Source organism: Schistocerca gregaria, chromosome 4, assembly GCF_023897955.1.
Source record: "Schistocerca gregaria isolate iqSchGreg1 chromosome 4, iqSchGreg1.2, whole genome shotgun sequence".
Lineage (NCBI taxonomy): Eukaryota > Metazoa > Arthropoda > Insecta > Orthoptera > Acrididae > Schistocerca > Schistocerca gregaria.
This window is the reverse complement of record NC_064923.1, coordinates 544,185,529-544,209,301: the sequence shown is the minus strand read 5'-3', so window position 1 is coordinate 544,209,301 and position 23,773 is coordinate 544,185,529. Positions and strand designations below refer to the sequence as shown.

Sequence of the window (23,773 nt, the reverse complement as noted above, 5' to 3'; positions counted from 1 at the left end):
AATATCAACTATTTATTAGGATGTATTGTATATTATCAAACTTTGGGAACAGTGAAAAACACATTTTGTACTAGCAGTTGTAAATAAAATAGCCTCTGGCTGCAAGCATGACTTATTATTTGTTTAATGCATAAGTGATTTTGAGGCTACATAAATCAGTTTTTCTCCTTCTTCTTCTTCTTCTTCTTCTTCTTCTTCTTCTTCTTGCTCTCCCTTCATGGATTAGTTAATTGCACCTGTTCTGGTTAACAAGCCCTAACCATCTCTTCTGAGATAGTTGAACTTTAGGATCTTTTTATAAATTTCATTGTCGAAATTTCACTCTATGACATAGCCAAAATACTGAAAATGGGTTGCCTGTTCCATTGCTAATTGTTTATTACAATTCTAGGTGTGACATGTGATTTTTTCCTTGAATGCTATAACTTGTGTTTTATTAGTGGCGTTTTCCTGTTTAATTTGGAAGCCAAACAAATTAAAATTGTAGACAGCTCTTTGAAGATTATCTTCGTTTCCTTGGATTATTATTTGGTCATCTGCTTATAACAGGGTATTAAAACATTTCACCCTGTTGATCTTTGTGCATTACGTGGTACTTTGTTTCCAAGCTCTGATGGGGTCTTTTATGTACACTGTGTGATCAAAACAGAAACATATGTTTATCATATTAGGTGCATTGTGCTGCCACCTACTGCCAGGTACTCCATATCGGTGACTCCAATAGTCATTAGACATTGTGAGAGAGCAGAATGGGGTGCTCCATGGAGCTCATGGACTTCAAATGTGGTCAGGTGATTGGGTCTCACTTGAGCCAAACATCCCTAGGTCCACTCTTTTAGATGTGATAGTGAAGTGGCAACGTGAAGGGACATGCACAGCACAAAAGTGTACAGGCCAACCTCATATGTTGACTGACAGATATCGCTAATAGATGAAGAGGGTCGTAATGTCTACTAGGCACACATCTATCCTGACCATCACATAGGAATTCCAAACTGCATCAGGATGCACTGCAAGTACTATGACAGGCAGGAGGTGAGAAAACTTGGATTTAATGATCAAGCAGCTGCTCATAAGCCACACATCATGCCAGTACACGCCAAACTACACCTCACTTGGTGTAAGGAGCATAAACATTAGACGATTGAAAAACTGCTGCAAAAATGTTGTTTGGAATGACAAATCGTGGTACACAATGTGTCAATCCAATGAAAGGGTGTGGCTATGGCGAATGCCCGGTGAACATCATCTGCCAGCGTGTCAAGTGCCAACAGTAAAATTTGGAGGTGGTGGTGTTATGGTATGGTCGATGGAGGGGGCTTGCACCCCTTCGTGTTTTGCATGGAACAATGACAGCACAGGCCTCCATTCATGTTTTAAGCATCTTCTTGCTTCACACTGTTGAAGATCAATTCGGGGATGGCTATTGCATCTTTTAAATGATCGACCACTTGTTCATAATGCTTGGCCTGTGGCGGAGTGGTTACACAACAATAATATCCTTGTAATGTACTGGCTTGCAAAGAGTCCTGACCTGAATCCTATACAACATTTTTGAGATGTTTTGGTGCACTGACTTCATGCCAGGCCTCACCGACCAATATCGATACCTCTCCTCAGTGCAGCACTCTGTGAAGAATGGGCTCCCATTCATCAGGGCTAAGGGTGAGTCGACACCATATTGAATTTCAGCATTACCGATGGAGGATACCACAAACGTGTAAGCCATTTTCAGCCTGGTGTCTGGATGCTGTTGATCATTAGTGTAGATGCTAAAAAGAATGTGTTGTTGTTGGCTGTTTAGAAAAGTTATTTTGATCCTCCATCATAGTTTTAATCTTTCTGTAAAGCACACACTTTATTCAACTTGTAAACATCACTACAGATATTCAGTTTTAGGTTATGACAAATTCAGTATGCCTGCTATCATTGGCAATGATGTGGCGAGAAGAATTGTGAAATTATGGTGACCTGCCGAAATGGAATATTGATGCTGTCAATGATGTCCTGAATGGCTGTTGTAACTAAGCAATGGTTTTGGGGTTATTGCTGTACACCTACACCTTGTTCTTAATATAGCCCCACAAAAAGGATCCACACATGTTCAGATCCGGAGAATGGCCAATTGAGGCCCATACCAGCGACCTCTGGGTACCCCAGAGCCAGAATGCTGTCCCCAAAGTGCTCCTCCAGGTCATCAAACACTTTACTGCTTTGATGGGATCGAGCTCTATCTTGCGTGAACTGGACCTTGTCGAAATCAGGGTCACTGTGGATAATGGTAATGAAATCTTCTTCCAAAACCTTCACATACCATTCGCCAATCACTATGCCATCAAGGAATATTGCACCGATAATTCCATGAATGGCCTGTGCACACCATAGAATTACTCTTCAAGGATGAAGAGACTTCTCAATTGTACAATGCAGATTCTCAGTCCCCCAAATGCAGCAGTTTTCCTTATTGACAAACCCTCCAAATGAAAATGGGCTTCATCGCTAAACCAAACCATACTCACAACAAAGTCCTGTTCGTCATGTCTGTGGACAATAGTGTTGGCGAAACACAACCAATGTCTCATGGCCCTGAGGCTTAATGGCTGATGGGTTTGAATTTTGTATGGAAAGAGATGCAGGTCTTCTAGAACAATTTTTTGCAGTGTCTCCCAGTTCATTCCCACAAGTTGTGCAGCTCCTGTGATTGATTTCCTAGGGCTGTTTTGAAACACAGCATGTGTCTTCTCAATGTTTTCAGGTGTTTTCACCTTTTTTGGATGACCAAGATTACCAACACTTTTATCATAAACAGTAGCTGTTCTCTCAAACTTGAGAATCAAATTATTGATTGTTAGCACACTTGGACCTGTTGTCTTCAGCTTGAATGCGCTCATAAACTTGCTTTGAGCCACATTTGGGCTGTTATTGCTCGTGTAGTAGGTCTTCACAACTGCTATATGATCAGGCACATTGTACTGTGACATTTTCACATGCAAATTGCCGAGAACAACAAGATGCATGCACATGAATATACCAATTCCCATCAAGCCCCGAGGCCAACCATGCAGTTTGAACATTCTAACGTAAACCATTCAGAAGTTATGACGATTTTGTTTCATATAATTCAATAATTGCCACCCTGTATACCTTCTGCTATCAGCGATGCTATCATTGACTAAGTGGAACAACACGGACAGAATCTCTCGTGCAGCATGTGCAAGCAATGAAACTGTTAGCAGTCACCAGGAGAAGAAATTTCAGCACATTACAGATGAGACAGTAGAGTAAGTGTAAGCCTCGACTGGATACATCTCAAACAGTGATAAAGCCTTCATCTCATTCTGTTACCATCATGGCCACAGAAGCACTGGCTAAGGGCATAAACTTTGCTGTCACAGCTCAGCAGATCCCTACAGAAGAAATCATTTGAACCCACACTAGCAGCACTCCAGAACATATCTGCCACAGGAACTGAGAAAATTAGACAGTAAACCATCCAAATTTTACTGTGTGCCAATGCACTGAAGCATACCCTTAGCCATGAGGAAAGGAAAGTTAACACAGGAGTAAAGAAGAGCAATGAAACTGTAATTGTACAAGCAGATAAAGGCAATACTGCAGCCATCTTTGACACTATGCCATAAAAAGACAAGATGAAAAAGTTATTAAATGATCCCATCTACAATGAACTAAGGGTGGATCCCACAGCCAAGATAATTCAAAAGATGCATGCAGACCTGAATCAAGGACTCAAGAACTGCTGTTGACATAGCCGATGGGCTCATTCCCAGAATTCCAGTTCCTCCTAGAATTTATGGAGTGTCAACAATACATAAAGAAGGCCTTCCGTTAAAGCCAATGGTGAATGGGATCAACTCGCCTACATACGATTTGGCAAAATATCTAGCCTGCAAATTATGACCTCCAGTTTGCAAAGCAAACTCTTATGTGAAGAACTTGATGCACTTTATGGAACACATAAAGGAGGAAGTAATTTACACATGGACATCTTTTTCAACTTTGAGGTAATGTTACTATTCACAAACGTGTCTGAAGACAAAAGTATTTGTAGCCTACACGGGCATGTTCCACCAGCCAAATGCAACACGGATGAGCTACATTTGTCACTAACATACTTCAGATTGCAAGGAAAATATTATGAGCAGATTGATGGATAGCAATGGGTTCTCTCCTGTCATCATTAGCAGGTGAAATATCCATGGATGCCTTTGAAGCAACAGCACTTTGTTCTGCTCCTTTACACCCAAGCTGCTAGTTCAGATACATGGACAACAAGTTCACTAAATGACCCTATAGTGAGATGGAGCTACACACATTTTTAATGAATATTTGGACTAAATGCATGGGAAGATCCAGTTCACACTTGAAATAGATCAGGCTGGTGCAGTTCCATTCCTATACATGGAAGTATGTAGGATAATGGACTGCGCACTAGAACACAGAGTATATCAGAAGCCTACATGTATGGACAGGTATCTGCATGCCCAATCCAACTATCATCCAGCACAAAAGACTCAGACATCCATTCTCTGGCTATCCAGCACAGTATGTAAGTGATGCCTACATCATGATTGAGCTCAAAAGGCTGTGAACAACATTCTTGGCCAGTGGTTATAACCACTAATCGATCCACACAGCTGTGTCAATGGCCAAAAGAAAGCAAGATTTACAGGAAATTGACAAACTGCAGCCAGCAGCACAGTTACCGTATATCACTGACCAGAATGGTAAACACTTCCGTGGGTTGCCTGTCATTTGCGGCAGCCTCAAGATCCAAGATGTGCTGAACTTACCCAAGGATAAGATAGATGCTATGCACACTGTAGACATGTACAAGTTAGAATGTGAACATGGAGAAGCATGCATAGGAGAGATTGGGGTGGTAGAGGGGGGGGGGGCAGTAGCAATGCAAGTACAAGGCATGAGCACAACATGTGCCTTGGGCAGCACAGTAAATCTGCAGTGGCTGTGTCAAGGAGATAAAATTTAACAAAACCCATGTACTTGGCAAGCAGCAGTGGATGATGAAATGTAAGATCAGAGAAGTGATCGAAATACTAAAAAAACCTTAACAACATGAATAAAGAGGATGGACTCAGCCTAACCTTTCCTGGCTCCTGGCCATCAGAGCCCAACAGGCCACACTAATAACATGAAACGTGAATGTTACTGGCAAATATTTGCCATTGGCCAATTTGTTATTGGTTGCTGGTCATTTTTAGTACAGTAAAATAGGTGGTTTCTTCTAGGCTTTAAAACTTGCACATCAAATGTGCCACTTATACTTCCAAACTTGCATAGTAGTTTATTGTTAAAGTTTTCAACACTAAAATTATTATTCAGTTTCAAATATGCATGAATGTGTGAGTGGTTATCTGATGCAAACAGCTCTTTACCAGTCATTACTGAACTAGAGTACACTCGTCTTTACACACACTGTAGAATGGTGCTTGCTACTGACACTAAAGCTATCAACTGCTACAAAGAGTCCAGCAAGAGGAAGACAGGATTATACACTTCATCCATTGATGAGAACCAGTCATGGCACACACTGTAAGAAGCAACAGAATACCCCTACTCCCTCTACCACAATAATCTATTACAATAAAGTTCCCATGCTTTCTGCCTCATTTCACCAATTCCATCAACATTTTTTTAATTATGATGTAATGTAACGCCAAGTGAGCAATCATTACAAAATATGTATAACTCTGGACAGCAAAAATACAGGAGTAGAGTCAGAAGAAGACATGTTACTGTGGTTGAAACTGTTTTACCAGTAAGTTTTTTTCTTATATATAATATGCCTAGAAAACTTTTATGTTAGTACTAAGTATCCAAAGGCAACAGATAGACCTTAAAGCTCTGAGGATGTCCACATAGAAACTAGTTTTATTTATATTTTTATTTTACATTTCTAGTTCCATAGGACGAAACTGAGAAGCAAATCTCCAAGGTCATGAAATGTGTCTGTACATGAAATTAGAACATAAAGGTAATAACAGATAAAATAATATGTTTATGAAACCAGGAAAAGACAGGTCATAAGTTATCTAAACACAAATCAACAATATAACACAGGAATCAGCTTAATTTTTCAAGAAACTCGTCGACAGATTAGTAGGAGTGACCTATGAGGAAACTTTTCAGTTCCAATTTGAAAGAATGTGGGTTACTGCTAAGATCTTTGAATTCTTGTGGCAGCTCATTGAAAATGGATGCATCAGTATACTGCACACCTTTCTGCACAAGAGTCAAGGAAGTGTGATCCAAATGCAGACTGGATTTCTGCCTAGTACTAACTGAGTGAAAGCTGCCAGTTCATGGGAATGAGCTGATATTTTTTACAAGAAACAACAGTAAATAAGATACATATTGAAAGGCCAATGTTAGAATACCCAGACCACTGAACAGGGGTAGACAAGAGGTTTGTGAACTTACACCATTTATTTCCTGACAGCCTGTTTCTGAGCCAAAAATATCCTTTGAGAATGAGAAGTGTTACCCAAAACTATATACCATATAAAAATATATACCATACATCATAAGTGAATGAAAATAAGCAAAGTAGACTACTTATGCCGTCAAACTATCACTTACTTCAGATACCATTCGGATAATAAAAATGACAGCATTAAGTATTTGAACAAGATCCTGAATGTGGGCTTTCCACGACAGTTTACTATCTATCTGAACAACTACAAATTTGAGCTGTTCAGTTTCACTAATCATATCCCCCTTCTGTGAAATTAAAACATTGGGTTTTGTTGAATTGTGTGATAGAAACTTTAAAAACTGAGTCTCACTATGATTTAGCATTTGTTTATTTTCTACAAGCCTTGAACTTTTTTATGTCGTGAACTGCACTGTTTGAAACAGTACCAGTGTTGCACACAACATCCTTTACTATGAAGCTAGTGTCATCAGTAAACTGAAATATTTTAGAATCACCTATAATACTAGAGGGCATATCATTTGTATAAATAAGGAATAAGAGTGGCCGCAGCACTGACCTCTGGGGCACCCCCCATTTGATCAAGCCCCACTCAGACCCCACATCATAGCCATTCTGCACGCTGTGGACAATGACCTTCTGCTGTCGGTTGTTAAAGTAAGAGGTGAAGTAACTGTGATATACTCCCTGCATTCCATAGTGGTCCAACTTCTGGACCAATATTTTGTGATCAAAGCAATCAAATAGCTTAGTTAAATTGAATAAGATGCTTAGCTTTTGAAGTCTTTTGTTTAATCCATTCAGTACCTCACAGAGAACAGAGAATGAGCACTTTCAATTGTTAAACCAGTTCTAAAACTGAACTGTACATTTGACAGCAAATTATATGATATGAAATGCTCAGTTATCCTTATATAAACAGCCTTTTCAATAATGTTAGCAAACACTGATGGCATAGAAATAGGTCTAAAATTGTCTACATTATCTCTTTCTCCCTTTTTATAAAGCAGCTTTACTACTGAGTACTTCAATTGTTCAGGAAACTGACCATTGCTAAAGAAAGAATTATAAATATGGCTAAATATGGGGCTAACGTGTGCAGCACGGTACTTAAATATTCTGGTAGGTAATGCATAATATCCATGAGAGTTCTTAGTCTTGCTTCGCCTTGTCGGTATCACAGAGGAGTATTTCAGACACCAATCTCGAAAAGGCATTTTCCAAGAGAGTTATATGATTCCCTGCAGAACCTAAGAGGTGTTTTTTTTTTACTAGTAATGCTCAGAAAGTGATTGTTAAATACTGTACATGTATCTTATTTATCAGTAACAAAAATATTTTTACTACGAACTGACTTTATATTGTCGACCTTCTCCTGCTGACTGCACACTTTCTACATGACTGACCATACGGTGTTTGAGTACAGAAACCTTTTAGTGTTAAAATGTGCATCATGGTCTGAAAAGACTGTTCACCCTTTTACTAACACAATACCCATCTAGTAATGAAGAATGAATAGAAATATTGTCTGTGGCTGTGCTACTGTTCCCCTGCACCCTGGTTGGTAAACACAGTCTGCATCAGGTCATATGAATTTAGGGTATCTTCCAACATGCATTTTCTTGCACAATCACAAACGAAACTAATTTTGAAGTCACCATATATAACTAATTTTTGGCACATTCTATACATGAAAAAAGAACCCTTTCCAGCTTGAGCAGAAATGCTCTGAAGTCAGAGTTAGGGGACCTATAAAGAACAACAATTAGAAGTTTAGTTTCACTTAATTCAACTGCCTCTGCTGAACATTCAAATACCTGTTCAGTGCAACACTATGATATGTTCTATGGACTCAAATGGCATACTGTTTCTTACATACATACATGACCACTCCCCCACTGCACAAAGAACTCCTTGAAAAATAGTATCTGTGATCATGAGGGAGATGATCACCAAAGTGCAGAGTGCAACTAAAACAATTAGAATGATTTACATGTTCAGTAAACTATATAAAGAGGCAGTAGTATCATATATCGAGGCGTAACTTGAAGCATTTATCTCTAGGTAGAGGCATTTAGGAGAACTGTGGCTCACATTTAGAAGAATAAGCGAACAAGCACTGGGTAAATATGGGTGTAGTAGAACAGTTCGTGATGGAAGCGTTCATCCATGTTATACATGATGTATAGTTTCTGTAAAGAGGAACAGCAACTACTATGAAATAGGTGTAAAACAAAGCATTGGATTACATATAGAGATATGCTGAAAGAAACATGATTGGTTGTCAGAAGTGCAGTATGTAAACATAAAGTTACAGTCAGTTAGCTGCAGTGTAAATTAGTCGTCCAACTTTCTCCACCGTATATTCAAGGAAGACGCAATGGGATAGGGCAACATGGAAAACAACAGTGAAATTTAGCAGCAAATGAGACTTAAAAATCTCAGAAGTGAAGGAACATTCAATTTCCCTTAACAGAAATAAAGAGCTATCACTTTCAGTTTGTCTCTTCCAAGACTCACTATTGTCGATATCACTTGGAAACTATTCACTATTTGAATCAGCACATTATTGCTCATAACCATATTTGTAAAAAGCAAATAAGAAAAAGCTGAAAGGTGGAAGGAGTATATACAGGGTCTATACAAGGGAGATGAACTTGAAGAAAATATTATAGAAAGAAAAGTGGGTGTAGATGAAGACAAGATGGGAGGTATGATACTGCAAGAAGAATTTGACAGAGCTCTGAAATGTCTAAGTCAAAACAAGGCTCCTGGAGTAGGCGATATTCCATCAGAACTACTGATAGTCTTGGGAGAGCTAGCCATGACAAAACTCTTTGATTTTGTATGCAAGATGTATGAGACAGATGAGATACTCTTAGACTTCAAGAAAACTGTAGTAATTCCTATCCCAAAGAAAACAGTAGCTGACAGGTGTGAAAATTACAGAACTATCAGTCATGGTTGCAAAATACTGAAATGGTTTCTTTTTAGAAGAATGGAAGAATGGTAGAAGCTAACCCTTGGGAAGGTCATTTTGGATTCCAGAGAAATATAGGAACATGTGAGGTAATAAAGATCCTATGACTTATCTTAAGAGATATTTTAAGGAAAGACAAACCTACATTTATAACGTTTGTAGACTTAGAGAAATCTTTTTAAATATTGTTGACTGGAGTACTCTCTTTGAAATTCTGAAGGTAGCAGAAGTAAAATGCACGGAGCGAAAAGCTATTTACAACTTGTACACAAGCCAGGCAACAGTTATAAAGAGTCAAAGGGCAATGAAAGGGAGGCTGTGGTTGAAAAGGGAGCGAGACAGGATTGTAGCCTATCCCTGATGTTTATCCCTGATGTTACTTGATATGTGCATTGAAAAAGCAGTGAAGGAAACCAAAGAAAAATTTGGAGTAGACTTTAAAGTTCAGGGAGAAGAAATAAAAAATTTTTGAGGTTTGCTGATGACATTGTAATTCTGTCAGAGACAGCAAAGGATTTGGAAGAGCAGTTGAACAGAATGGGCAGTGTCTTGAAAGGAGGATAGAAGATGAACATAAACAAAAGCAAGATAAGGATAATAGAATGTAAACCAATTAAACCAGGTGAAGCTAAGGGATTTCAGTTAGCATATGAGACAATGTAGTTGATGAGTTTTGTTGTTTGGGCAGCAAAATAACTGATGATGGCTGAGGTAGAGAAGATATAAAATGTAGACTCACAATGGCAAGAAAAGCATTTGTGAATAAGAGAAATTTGTTAACATCAAATATACAATGGTAATCCCAAAAGTAAGGTCTCCTCTGTCTGTGTGGCAGTTGGTCACACTGTTATGAAGAGTGCTTCACGCTCTGTGTGTAAACATGCGCACGCCACACTGAGGCGCTTAGTCTTGGCTTGGCAGCCATTGAGAATGACGCTCCCATTGGATGTTACGGCCAAGTGCGGGTTGCGTGCAGTTATTTGGTTTTTGAACGCGAAGGGCACTGCACTGATTGAAATCCATCGCCAATTGACGGAAGTGTATGGTGAGTCATGCATGGGTGTCAAAAATGTTTGTAAGTGGTGTAGAGAGTTTGCAGCTGGTCGGACCGAAATTCATGACAAACAAAGAAGTGGGAGACCATCAATTTCTGAGGAGACAATGTTGAAGGTTTAGCAAAGCATGCGTCAAAATTGACGGGTCACCCTGGATGATCTCTGCACATTCCTGAGGTTTCCTGAAGCACTGCTCACACAATTTTAATGGAAACATTGAACTACCGGAAGGTGTGTGCAAGATGGGTGTGACACATGCTGACTGAGGACCACATGTGGCAATCAATTGATGCTTCCCGCACATTTCTTCACCGCCTTGCAGCCGAACAGGACAACTTTCTGGACTCAATTTCATGGCTGACGAAACCTGGGCATACCACTTTATACCTGAGAAAGAAGAGGTTCATGGTTCATAACTTTCTGAACAGCATGGCGGCGAGCTAGTGTGACATGGGCATACAAAAAGGGCCACAGCGTCTACAAAAAAGCATCAACAGAAATGGTGATTATGTCAGGAAATAGCAAAATGTTCAAGCTGTAAACTCATGTACACCATTGTAGAAATAAACAGGTCTGTCTTCTTATAAAAAAAATAGGAGCCCTTACTTTTGGGATTACCCTCATAGATCTAACTGTTAGAAAGTTTTTTATGAAAGAATTTGTATGGAGTGTCGCTATGTGTGGAAGTGAAACATGGACACTAAACAGTTTAGACAAGAAGAGAATAGAAGCTTTCAGAATGTGATGCTATAGAAGAAGGCAGAGTATTAGACAGGTTGATCCTGTAACTAATGACGAGGTACTGAATAAAATTGGGGAGAAAATTAATTTGTTTCGTAACTTGATCAAATGAAGGGATTGGTTGGTAGGACACATTCTGAGACATCAAGGGATCACCAGTTTAGTATTGGATGGAAGTGTGGGGGATAAAAATCGTAGAGGGAGACTAAGAAATGAATACATTAAACAGATTCAGAAGGATGTAGTTTGCTGTAGATATTTGGAGATGAAGCAGCTCTCACAGTATAGACTAGCCTGGAGGGCTACATCAAACCAGTCTTTGGACTGAAGACAACAGCAGCAACAACATTTGTAAAAGACTTAACCAGTAGTATATGTTAAACTGTTAAAACTAGAAAATCCCTTTGTTAGCCTTCAGTTGAGTAGTATAAATCTCAACTACAGATTTGAGCAAGATATAAATGTTTCAAATAATGGAAGCTCCAGACAGGAATCTCAGTAATGCCAGGAAAGACAGATTGCTACTTACCATAAAAGAGTCAAGTTGCATACAGGCACAATTAAAAGACATTTACATGTAGCTTTCACCCACATCCATCATTGGTAAAAAGAGCCACACACACGTCATTCACCCACACAAGCAAGCACACCTCACATACACATGACCATCAACTCCAGCATCTCGGGCCAGAGTGCAACATGCTGTGAGATGCAAGCAGCAATCTGGAGGGGAGAGAGATGAATGCTGTCTGGTGGAGTGTGTAGTGGCTAGAAAGTTAACACGTGCAGTGTCAGGAGCTTGTAGGACAGGGAGGTGGGGGAAAAGGGAGAGGAGCGGGAAAAGACAGATGGATGCATTGACAGAGGGCTGCAGATAAATGGGCTGGGAGATGAGAATGGGGACAGAGGAGATGCAAGCTGTTGGCTGGAGGCTGTGGGGTCAGTATGTTACTGTAAGTTGAGGCTGTGATGGGAGTGGAGAATGTGTTATAAGGATAACTCCCATCTGCACAATTCAGAAAAGATGGTGATGAAGGGAAGGATCTAAGTGTCTCGGATAGTAAAAGAGTCATTGAAACCAAGTGTGTTGTGTTCAGCTGCATGTTGTGCTACAGGGTGGTCCACTTTGCTCTTGGCCACAGTCTGGCAGTGGTAGTTTATCCTAATGGACAGCTGGTTGGTAATCGTACCAATATAAAAAGCTGTGCAATGACTGCAGCAGAGCTGGTAAATAACATGACTGCTTTCACAGGTGGCCCAGCTACTGATGGGGTAGGATAAACCTGAGAAAGGATTGAAATATGAACTACTGGATGGGTGGCTTGGTCAGGTTTTGCACCTGGGCCTTCCAAACCACATCTACTTCCAAATCACAGTGTATCAATTATCATCCACACACAACACAGACTCTGTGATCATGCAGATTGTTGAGGCAGCATCTAATGCCCCAGATTCTCTCCTCTGATAGTTATAATTATATTTATTCCATTGATCACTCTTCAACACTCATCCTGACATACTTTAGCATTTGTTTTCACACCTACCTGTGCGACACAAACTTTTGATTCTTGACATAATCCATACCCCTCCATCCATATTTTTATGTATCTTTGCGTATCTGAGTGTGTTTCTGTGTGTCTTTACCTATTTTTTTTACGCATCTTTAAGCTCTTTTCATGCATCCAGCTCCTCTCATAATCATCAAACCTATTTTTCCCAATTCTGCGTCATTCCCATTTCCTTTACATCATACCTGCCACAATGGACCCTTACCCCATCTTTCTGTACCACTTCAGAAAAGTATCCCTTATCATGGCTAAAACCCAGTCCCACATCTTGCATAAACCATGGAATCCCTCAAATTGTCTAACTGCAAAGATTCCTTTGTCTGGATCCCACCCCTCCCTTCACAGTGACCCACACCTTTTCAGAGTCTGCCAATCCCTAACCCTCACAAACTTGGTATTACAAAACGTAACCATGGCACAGAACCACCTCTGCTCCCTCCACATGATACTACTACTCTGCAATCCCTGCTCCATACATCACATCACTAAAATTGAATCCATTGCTCTCCATAATCTGGAGGAGCATTCTAGACACCACCTCCATAATTTATCCAATTTGCTGACGTCCTAATGCCACCTCAGGGCACCACTATCCAGCCCCTATCATACCCACAGTGTCCCTCCTCATCTACCTCTCATAGCTGACCTGTTCAACTTGCCACATCACCCAAACTCTCTACCAACTCTCCACTAGATCTAGAGCTAAAACGTTCTCGAAACACTGTTGTTATTCCACCAAAACACTAAATTCCACAGAAGTTTCAGTCCTATCCAAAGCCCTCACCTTTAGCCCTATACTCAAATTTAACCACACCGGATTTGTCAGGGGCCGTCGTCCTTCTCCTGATACCTGCAATGAAGCACACCTTTGGTGCCAATTCCTCCAGCCAAAGCCACCATAATTCCGACATTAAACCCTGCCTCTTCCAGTGCTTACCACCATTCAACTGTGATTCCCAACCCCCCACCTAACTATCTGCTGGTCACCTTCCAGGAATTCTGTACCTCCAACGTAGCTTCACTATCCTACCCCAGGTTCCCTTCTCAAAACACCAACCTTTTAGCAGAAGAAAGAACAGCCGTAAGCCATACACAACCTCAAAACAAATCCTAACATAATTATCATACATGCAGGCAAAAGTTTCATCACTGTTGTTATGAATCGCAGTGACTGCCTGACAGAAGGCCTCTGTCAATTATCAGATTCCTCCACCACTTTGCCAGAGTGATCCCATCCCAGAAGTCCAACACAAACTCCAATCCCTGCTTAAAGCCTTTGGCCTTTCCCAGAACATCTCCCCTAAATACATTTCCCTCATCGCCCCTATAACACCCCACAACTCACTTTCTACATGCTCCCCAAAATCCACAAACCCAACAATCCTGGACGCCCCATTGTGGCATGTTACACTAACCCTCAATGAAAGAATTTCAGCCCTCATTGACGAATATCTCCAACCAGTTGTCTATAATCTAGCCTCCCTTGTCAAAGACACCCACCCTCTTCCTTTACCGACACTCCAGCATCCCCGCCCCTGTACATCCTGGATCCCTACTTTTCACTGTTGACACCACCTCCTATATACCAACATCCCACATGCCCATGGTCTTACTGATATTGAACACTATCTTTCCCAACATCCTTCAAACTCCAAACCCACTACCTCATTCTTCATACACCTAATGCACAACTGCTTCTCATGTGAAGGAAAGGTACATAAACAAATTGGTGGCACAGTCATGGGCACCTGTATGGCACCCTCCTATGTCATCCTTTTGTGGGCCATCTAGAGGAGACCTTTCTAGCATCCCAAAGCAACAAATCCCTAGTCTGGTTCATAGTGATTGACGATATCTTCACAATCTGGACTCATCACCAAGACATCCTATCTTCGTTCATTCACAACTTCAACACCTTCTCTCCAATCCACTTCACGTGGTCCTCCTTAACTTTTGTAAATGTTGACCTCCTCCTCTGTGATGGCTCCATCTGCACCTCTGTCCACATTAAACTCACCAATCACTAACAGTACTTGCATTTTGACAGCTGTCATCCCTTTCACACCAAAAAATCTGTGCCATACAACCTGGCCACACGGGTACAGCATATCTGTAGTGACAGAAACTCCTTGCTCAGTATCAAGGTCTTCACAGACAGGCACTGTCCCACAGACCTAGTCTGTAAACAGATCTCCCATGCCATTTCCCCTCACACCCCCAATCTTCCCACGTCTCCTTCATCAGCCAGTATCACCACTGATTGGAAGAACTGCACCGCATCCTTCACCAGGGCTTTGATTACCTATCCATCATGCCCCAAAATGAGGGCCATACTACCCGAAATACTACCCACCCTGCCAAAGACAGTGTTCTATCACCCAACCAACCACAACATCCATACCTATGCTACTCCCAATCCCAACCCTTTGCCACAAGGATCAAATCCTTGTGGAAGACCCAGGTGCAAAACCTGCCCAATCCACCCATCCAGTACTTCCTATTCCAGTCCTGCCACAGGTTTATCCTACCCCATCAGGGACCAGGCCATCTGTGACAGCAGCCTTATTATTTACCCACTCTGTTGCAATCATCGCACAGCTTTTTGCATTGGTATGACTACCAACCAGCTGTCCACCAGGATGAATGGCCACTGCCAGACTGTGGCCAAGAGCAAAGTAGACAATCCTCTGGCACAACATGCAGCTGAATGCAACACATTTGATTTCAATGGCTGCTTCACTGTCCGAGCCATCTGGATCTTTCCCTCCACCATCACCTGACTGAACAATGCAGATGAAAGTTATCCTTACAACACATTCTCCACTCCCATAACTATCCCGGCCTCTACTTATGGTAACATACTGTTCCCACACCCTCCAACCAATAGTTTCCACCCTGTCCATCCTCATTCTCATCTCTTGCCCCATTTATTTACAGTGCTTTGCCGATGCATCTGTCTATCTTACCCTGCTCCTATCTTCTTTTTTTTGCTCCCCCCCCCCCCCCCCCCCCCTCCTGCTCCGCAACCTCCTGATACTGCTTGTGGACATTCTCGTCCCTGCACACTCCACCAGACAGCATTCATCTCTCTCCCCACCCGTACACTCTCTCTTCCCCTTCCCCCAAAGATGCTGGAGTTGGCAGTCGTGTGTGCATGAGGTGTGCTTGCTTGTGTGTATGAATGTTATGTGATGATGAAGGATGAAGGATGTGGCTGAAAGATACATGTAAGTGTCTTTTAATTGTGCTTGTATGTAACTTGATGTGTCTCCTTTACGGTAACTAGCAATCTGTCTTTTCCTATATTGTAAACATAAATGTTTGGGTGATTACAGATCAGCATTAGTACCATAGCATTTCATCAGGCTCTACAAAATGCTTTATCAATTCTCTATATGGGTTTCTTCCATTTCCTTTGTCTTTTATAAATGGTTTTATATCCTGTCTTCCATAGTAACAGTAACTCAATGCATAATTTTATAGACATTAATCAGATCCTCATTTCATAATACTACCTTCCAAAAGTTAAATTCTACTTACAAAGGAACAAATTGCCCTTATATATGTTCATTGTCTTTCAGGATCATAATTATACATGAAAGGTATTGAATTACAACTATTTTATGATGTATAAATTTTTAATTTAGTACTTTTTTTCTATAGTTAAAGCAACATTACAAGAAAATTGACTTTCACATGAATAAAGACATTTCATTAGTTCTTCGCAGTACGGACGTTTATGAATGCCCTACCATTTGAAAAGTCTCCAGGTAATCATTTTCTTCTGAAGTTCAGTTGAATCATGCCGAAAAAATTATTTTATTCACAGTACAGTGGAACACTGAAAATATCAGAAAAATGTCTCATTGTTGAATGGGTGATACTGATCTTCAGAAACAGGGTCACGCTAATTTTCAGATTTAGGTGAATATTTTTAGAAAGCATCACATTTTATGCTCAACTTTTTTGGTGTTCCTAAAAGTGTAAAAATTAACAAGAAACTTTGAAAAATGAAAATAAAAATAAAATATGTTTATGATGATTGCCTGTGTATTATTTTTGGAAACTAAAATGCACAAATTCCATTTTCTGATGGTACAGTTCTAATTTTAATGAATTCTATGTCAAAAGGAAAATTCACAAGAGAAAATTGTGAAATTACAAGGAGACATGATGACTGGTGAGCACTCAATTTCAGGAGGCTCAATTCCAAGTAATGGTGACGTCCACCACATGAATCTGTCTGAGCCAGTGCCTGACTGACCAGCCCCTCCTTTCTAACCTTCCGCTACATACCACCCCCTGAGGAAGGATCTAACAGTTTTGAAGCCTAGGAGAGCTGTGTCTGTTTTTATATGTTGCTATTGGCCTTTTGATGAAATATATGAGTCTTAGGGTTACAGTAATGTCAACTGCATTTGTATCATGTTGTAATGTGTACCTATTTGTGGTCTTGCAAGTATATATTTTTATGAAAAATTTAATGTTGCTACATTAAACATTCTTATTATTTATATTCCACCAAGGACTTTCCTTTGCTACACTTCGCATTGTTTCATTTTTCATTAGACTTTCAATTTTTTTCCTCATATTGAACTGGATAACTAGTTTTTCATCCTCAGTTTATACTTTCTCTGTATGTGTAATGTGTCAGTTGCAGCTGAAAATAACATCTTATGTGGTAGTCATGTCTTGATAATTTGTCATTAATCCAAAAAAAGGTTACTAAAATATATAAATGTTCTATTAGCAGAACTTCCAGCAATAGTCTCATGATTTTCAATTTTGCGATTGTTTCAGAACTTAAATGAAGAAAAAGGGAAACCTAAAATTGTTCCATCTATAGTCAGCATGGACACAATGTCATTAAATAAGTTGGGCAACAATCTCAGTGTTCCTGGAGAAGAGAACAGAAAACAAGATAACCATACAGTAAGTGCAACTTACTTTTAATAACTCACTTTTTTACTATCTAATAAGTTTGTTTGCTAGATAAGATTTGTGATTATATTTGTTTCAACATTTGTTCTTAGTACATTCCAATATGAAAGCAAAAATTTTGTAGTGACATAGTAGTCTGCCCTCTTTTTTAAAAAAAATTAATGGTCTCTCATTCCTTCCTCTGATTCTTTCAGATTGATTTCAAAGAAGAATTAACTTTTACTTCATCAGCAGAGGATCTTAAGAAAGCCCAGAAGGAGAGCATACTGAGAAGAATACCTATAGGAGCTGAGGCAACCACTGTGTTAGTTGGTGCTGTTGATTTTTTGGATCAACCAACTATAGCATTTGTTAGGTTAGCAGAGGGTATTTTAATGCCATCAATTACTGAGGTAAGCTATACACAATATTTTCTCAGAGAAAATTATATTTGCAGCACAGGTTTTATACAAAAAAGAATCTAAATCTGCAGCTACTCACTTGCAGGCCCCTTTCTCAGCAGAAGTTCGCAGGTGTAGAGTGCTAGCTTCCTTGTCATTGATCACTTACACATGATGGCGGTTACGAAGTCAGCATGACGCTACCACAGAGGATGATGGCACTCTTTGTAAGCATAGGGAATTCTCACTGATACTAACTACTCCACCGACTGAATCATAAGCCTCATTACCAACAGTTTACCTCTGACAAACCCTTATGAGCTTCCTATAGAATATTTTACCAGTCTTGTAGCAGTCATGTGTCAGTTTATAGCAGTATGGAGTCCTATGCTTTAGTAGGTGGGGTTGTTAGCTTTTTATGTCCAACGAGCTGAGTTATTCTAACAGGCACAGAACTGTCAGTTTTCTTCCCGTTTGTGGATTGGAAGCCTTTCTGTAGAAAAGCTTGGAAAATAGAAGAGAAATACTGGCAAAATTGGACCTGTCACGGAAGTTCATGAGTTGTGTCTAGATAGCTCAACAGGTGATACTGAAAGGTCCATGAAAGATAAGGATAGGGGCTTGACCTAGTGTGTCACACATTTTTAATCTGTCAGGATGTTTCAGACTTTTTTAAGTTTAGAAAAAATGGTGTTTCTCTATTATTATGTGAAAATCTGAGTAAGATAAAGTACAAAATCTTTGAATATTTTTACTGTCTGAAAGAAACTCATTCATTTGATGATTAGAGGGCAGAAATTTCAGATCAGACACAAGTGATCGAGGTCCTGTGATGACAGATTGAAAAAATTGGCAGTTGCATATTTACTATGATAGTGCAGAAAACCATTCTTTAAAATTATAAAGAAACAACAGAAATAATGTGAGTAAGATTTGGCCAAGTACTCTATTGAGAAACTTGCTTTTGGAACATTTAAATGCAACCCTCTGCTAAGAGACAGCAAAACTGAGCAAACAAAATATTTTTAAGGTAAGAATGAACTTGTGCTTGCTCAAAAACTTATAGGTATGTGAAGACAAATTTTCATTTGATACACATTAATAGATCTAAAGCTGCCTTGCTGAAGAAATCAGTAACAGCTGTTAAGGTGCTAATATGTTATGCAGACTGGAAAAAAACTGACATTTTCTTTAAAATATTTTGTAACGTTTTGATTATATTAATCAAGTTTATCATCATTATTAACACAATAGTTTTAATAGAGAAACAAAACATTTACTTTGCTATGTTTGATGTTTATTAGCAAGTAACGTGAACAAAATATTTTTTTGCCCTTTCAGTATGTGGAATAATTCTGAAACATAAAAGTAGAATAAATATACTGGCAGACTGAAACTCTGTGTCAAGAAAAAGAAGGATGATTAGGATTTCAGCATCTTATATGACAACACTAGTAGAAGTGGAGCATAATCTCAGATTCAAGCAGAGTTAGGAAGGAAACAGCCATGTTATTTTCAAAGAAATCATTCTGAAATTTGCCTGAAGAGGTTTAGGAAAACCATGAAAAACCTAAATGAGCATGGTCAGACAGGAAGTTGAACTGCTGTTTTCTCATATATTATTGTCAGTTCACAAAGCATGAATAGATCTATCTATCCACACAATATTTTTTGTGAAATGCGAAGGTCATTTCTTGACAAGTCCAAAACACAGTTTTAATCTGTCAGTAAGATTCCTTGTTCATAATTGTTTGGTCTTTGTGATGACAGTTAGCTCATAAGTAAGGAGACAGAGGCAGTGATTCTCTGTATAAATAGCAAGTTTATTTTTTCTATTTATTTATTTTCTTACTTTTTTATTGTATGTAAATTTTAGGTGAACATCCCTGTTCGTTTCTTGTTTATACTTTTGGGTCCATCAACAGCAGATTTGGATTATCATGAGATAGGACGATCCATATCAACACTAATGTCAAATGCGGTGAGTACATTTCATCATATGTATGATGAGTGTCAAGTTATGAAACAAACTGACCATACCTTTGTTCTTATTTACAGCAATTTCATAAAATAGCCTACAAAGCTACAGAACGAAAAGAGTTGTTGTCAGCAATTAATGAATTTCTTGATGATAGTATTGTTCTACCACCTGGCGACTGGGAGAGAAATGCATTACTTGAAGTGGCAGAACTCAGAGCAAAAAGTGAGAAAATTCGACGAAGGAAAACAACACGATTACTTGGTCAAGATGAAGCAAAGAAAGGTATACCTGTTTTACAGAAATGGACATTAGTGACCATACTTGATGTGAAACACAATAACTTTCTGTGACGTGGCATGCAGCTTGATAACAAGCTAAAATGGGGCCAACACATTGATAAACTAATCATGAAGCTCAGTTCATATTGTTTTCATTTATTCGTATTTCCCCTCTAGTTAGCTTTGAGCACTGTGGCACTCACTCACTTGGCATATTTTTATTTCCTGCTATCCCATGGGCTAATTTTGTTGGGTAAAGCAACTAATATTTGTTCAGCAAACTTAACAATACAACTTAAGATGAATTGTGGTGTATGCAACCACAGACAAGAAATAAAAATAATATCTGTACATATTTAGTCTCTGTATGTGAATTCTGAATGTTGTCTGATAAACATAACAAACATAAACATCAAACATAAAGAAAGTAACTGGCAACCTCTGTAAGCTGAAAATAAAAGCTTATTAAATATTCCTTCTAGATGTTTCCTAATACAAGGAAACTAAAGCCACTAGGAATGTAAATGCTGTCCATGGAAACTTACACTGTGTCATGTAGGTAATTGTTACTCTCTTGTAATTATCAGTGTAGTTGTGTAAATTTAAGCAACAAATAGTGGATAAATACAGGAATGTGGTGTAACTCAAGGAAAGAAAGGTCTTTTTGATGTAGTCTTTTTATCGTTAATTACGTTATTTCCATTTATAGCCTGCAGAACCATAGAAATAACTTCTCATAGTGAACTTCATCAGGCTATATCTTTACTTGTGCAATTTCTGCTATTACATTACTGTAGAACCAGTAAGAGGAAGTGATGAATTGCTGTATATATCTTAAAAATGTAACATAAGTGTCTTTGAATGTTGTGCAATAGCTGTTGATTAGGAAACACACAGACTAAGAATACTGACAATTTGCTGGCACTCTGTGGAGAAATATCTTCAGATTCATAAAGCAGCTATTGACAGTTTTAATAAAGGTATGCAGGCATTATGCAATAAGATGGGTACCACTTTCACTCAAATCATATAAAAAAGATAATGTATCAAAGAAACATGAAAAATGACTCAAACACAGTGTCGAGAGAGAAAACATATCCAACACTGGAAGACATTTATATTGCAGACAAAGTAAATGGAATATTTAATTCTTTTTTAAACATATTCCTAAAGAAATTTGAGTCTTTTTTTCTCTTAAAGCAAATAAGATTAAAATTGTGTAGAAATAAGGATATTTTGCACTAGGAAGAGAGAGAGAGAGAGAGAGAGAGAGAGAGAGAGAGAGAGAGAGAGAGAGAGAGTTCTACATAATTCAAGAGTGAAAACCCTGTCACCACCATTATTGGAAAATCTTTTTTATTACTAAAAATAGCACCTGCCAATTTTTTCAGCCCATCACAATAGGACTTTGATCACTTGTGTGTGACTCTCTCCTAGAAAAAGTGAAAACTATTTGCAGTTTGTAATGTTTCCATTGGAACATTTTAAAAAATGGTACAAATGTGAGTCCCCAGAAAATATGTAGGGCAGCAGTGGGAACAAACTGGAATTGTTGGTCACCAAATTTAATTGTGACATGACACCTAGTAGTGAACACCTTAATATGGTTGCATCAGATTTTCTTAGACAAATGCTGCATTAACTACTGACAGACATTAGTTTCAAAATTGCAAACCCTGAGGAGATTACTTCTCAGGTCTCTCTAATAGCTGTGAAGATGTTTCTTGCAGAGTATAAAAATCTTGTGCTATCAAGTCAGAACTACCCTTGAAATGTTTTCATTTTATATTCCTTACCACGTTGGCTTCTCTGTCTTTTATGTGTCATTACACGCAGAAATTTAAAGTCTTAATAGTGGAAGTGCATTGCAATTTGAAGCTGTAGGCATCTTAATTAAAAGTGTATTGTCAATAATTTGTGTGCAGTTTATGCCTATAACATATGTTTTATGCCTATAACATATGTAACCTTTATGATAGCAGATACTGATAACTAGCACATTACTGAAATACGTACACCATAATAATTGTTCCCTGCTTAGTTGACTCTGCATTTCTTAAGTTACTCACTTGTCATTGCCATTGCATAACATGCTTCTCAACAACTCTGAGAATATTCCTGTGTGGTACACTTCACAATGTCACATAGGCTTTCACCATTAATGTTAACATAGTCCTTCGTCCCATGAATTCACAGTCTAACTCCTCATTCTTGGCTCATGTCTGGGAGTTTGCAGTCTCAACTTTTGGCAGCAATGCATCACTTCATGATTTTTAGTTAATTATTAGAAAATGCTATCTTAATTAGTAATAACAAAAGAGAGAAATTGCAAATGTAATCAGACTGGAAGTTTAGGACCATTTACTTAATGTACCAATTAATATGTATCCTTGAGTTTCACAGAAACACAAGGCCCTACTTTGATATTGTTCATAAAAACTTCACCAGTTTCTGAGAGCATCACCATTTACAATTCATTTAACAAAATTTTAAATTTTGAATATTTCCTTTAAAAATCAAAATATAGCAAATCTAATGTCATCACCTTGTTTGGAAAAATTTGGACTTCATTATTACCACAACCTATTTTTTGAAATATTACAAGGTACAAAAATTACTGGTGTCTTGAAATTGTGTCTTAATTAATTAATAACTTTTGAATTATAAAAATTTAAGCTAAACATTGTGAGGGGTGGCTGTAACACCAGTTGAAGTGAACATGCTTTGGCTCTTTCTTAAGTTGTGTTTCTCATTAGAAAGTGACTAAGAGCATTAAGAACACATGTTTAAGTATAAAACCACATGACATAACATACCCTAAAATCTATAACAATAATATTCATAAAAATACATAGCACTATTAACTAAATAGCAGAAGCACTGGTTGGTGGAGAGACATAAAGGAAAAAGTGAAAATACGTGTAGATTTTGGACAAGGTTCATCATCAATGTAGTCTCTAATTGGGGTGTATATGTGCAATGGGAAGTCAGACACTTTTAATTGCAACCTCAAGAAAATAAAGCTGTCACCATGGAACTTGGTTAGTTTGTTAGTCTTTTTAGTGTTACACATCTTTTCCCAACAACCAGTGACATAGGAGAGACCTTCATTGTAGTTGTTTACATTTTAGCTGGTCAGGAGACATTCCAACTCAAAAATCACCATCTTATCATTCTGGAAGTTCTTGATGTGCAATGGGTTCTTCATCTGATGAAGAGCATGTGTGATCGTGTCTTGAGCATAATGATTGTTGTGATCGAGGAAAAGTCCCCTTGATTTTGGTGTGCTGCTCTTTGACCAATAGGGTTTCTGCTATTCTTGCAATTCCTGGCTCTTCACAGAGAGATGGTCACCCACTTCATTCTTAATCATTCAT

The 23,773-nt window shown here is 38.7% G+C and overlaps 1 protein-coding gene across 14 annotated transcripts in view; it reads left to right on the top strand.

Moving 5' to 3' along the window:
- LOC126268165 (band 3 anion transport protein) overlaps positions 1-23,773 on the top strand; it is an 811,429-nt gene that overhangs the window by 687,838 nt on the left and 99,818 nt on the right. For all 14 annotated transcript variants that reach the window (XM_049973749.1, XM_049973744.1, XM_049973747.1 and 11 more), the window contains 4 exons: positions 17,617-17,748; positions 17,952-18,149; positions 20,014-20,118; positions 20,196-20,400. In XM_049973749.1, the coding sequence (XP_049829706.1) occupies positions 17,617-17,748; positions 17,952-18,149; positions 20,014-20,118; positions 20,196-20,400 (640 nt within the window). The remainder of the gene's footprint in view (positions 1-17,616; positions 17,749-17,951; positions 18,150-20,013; positions 20,119-20,195; positions 20,401-23,773) is intronic.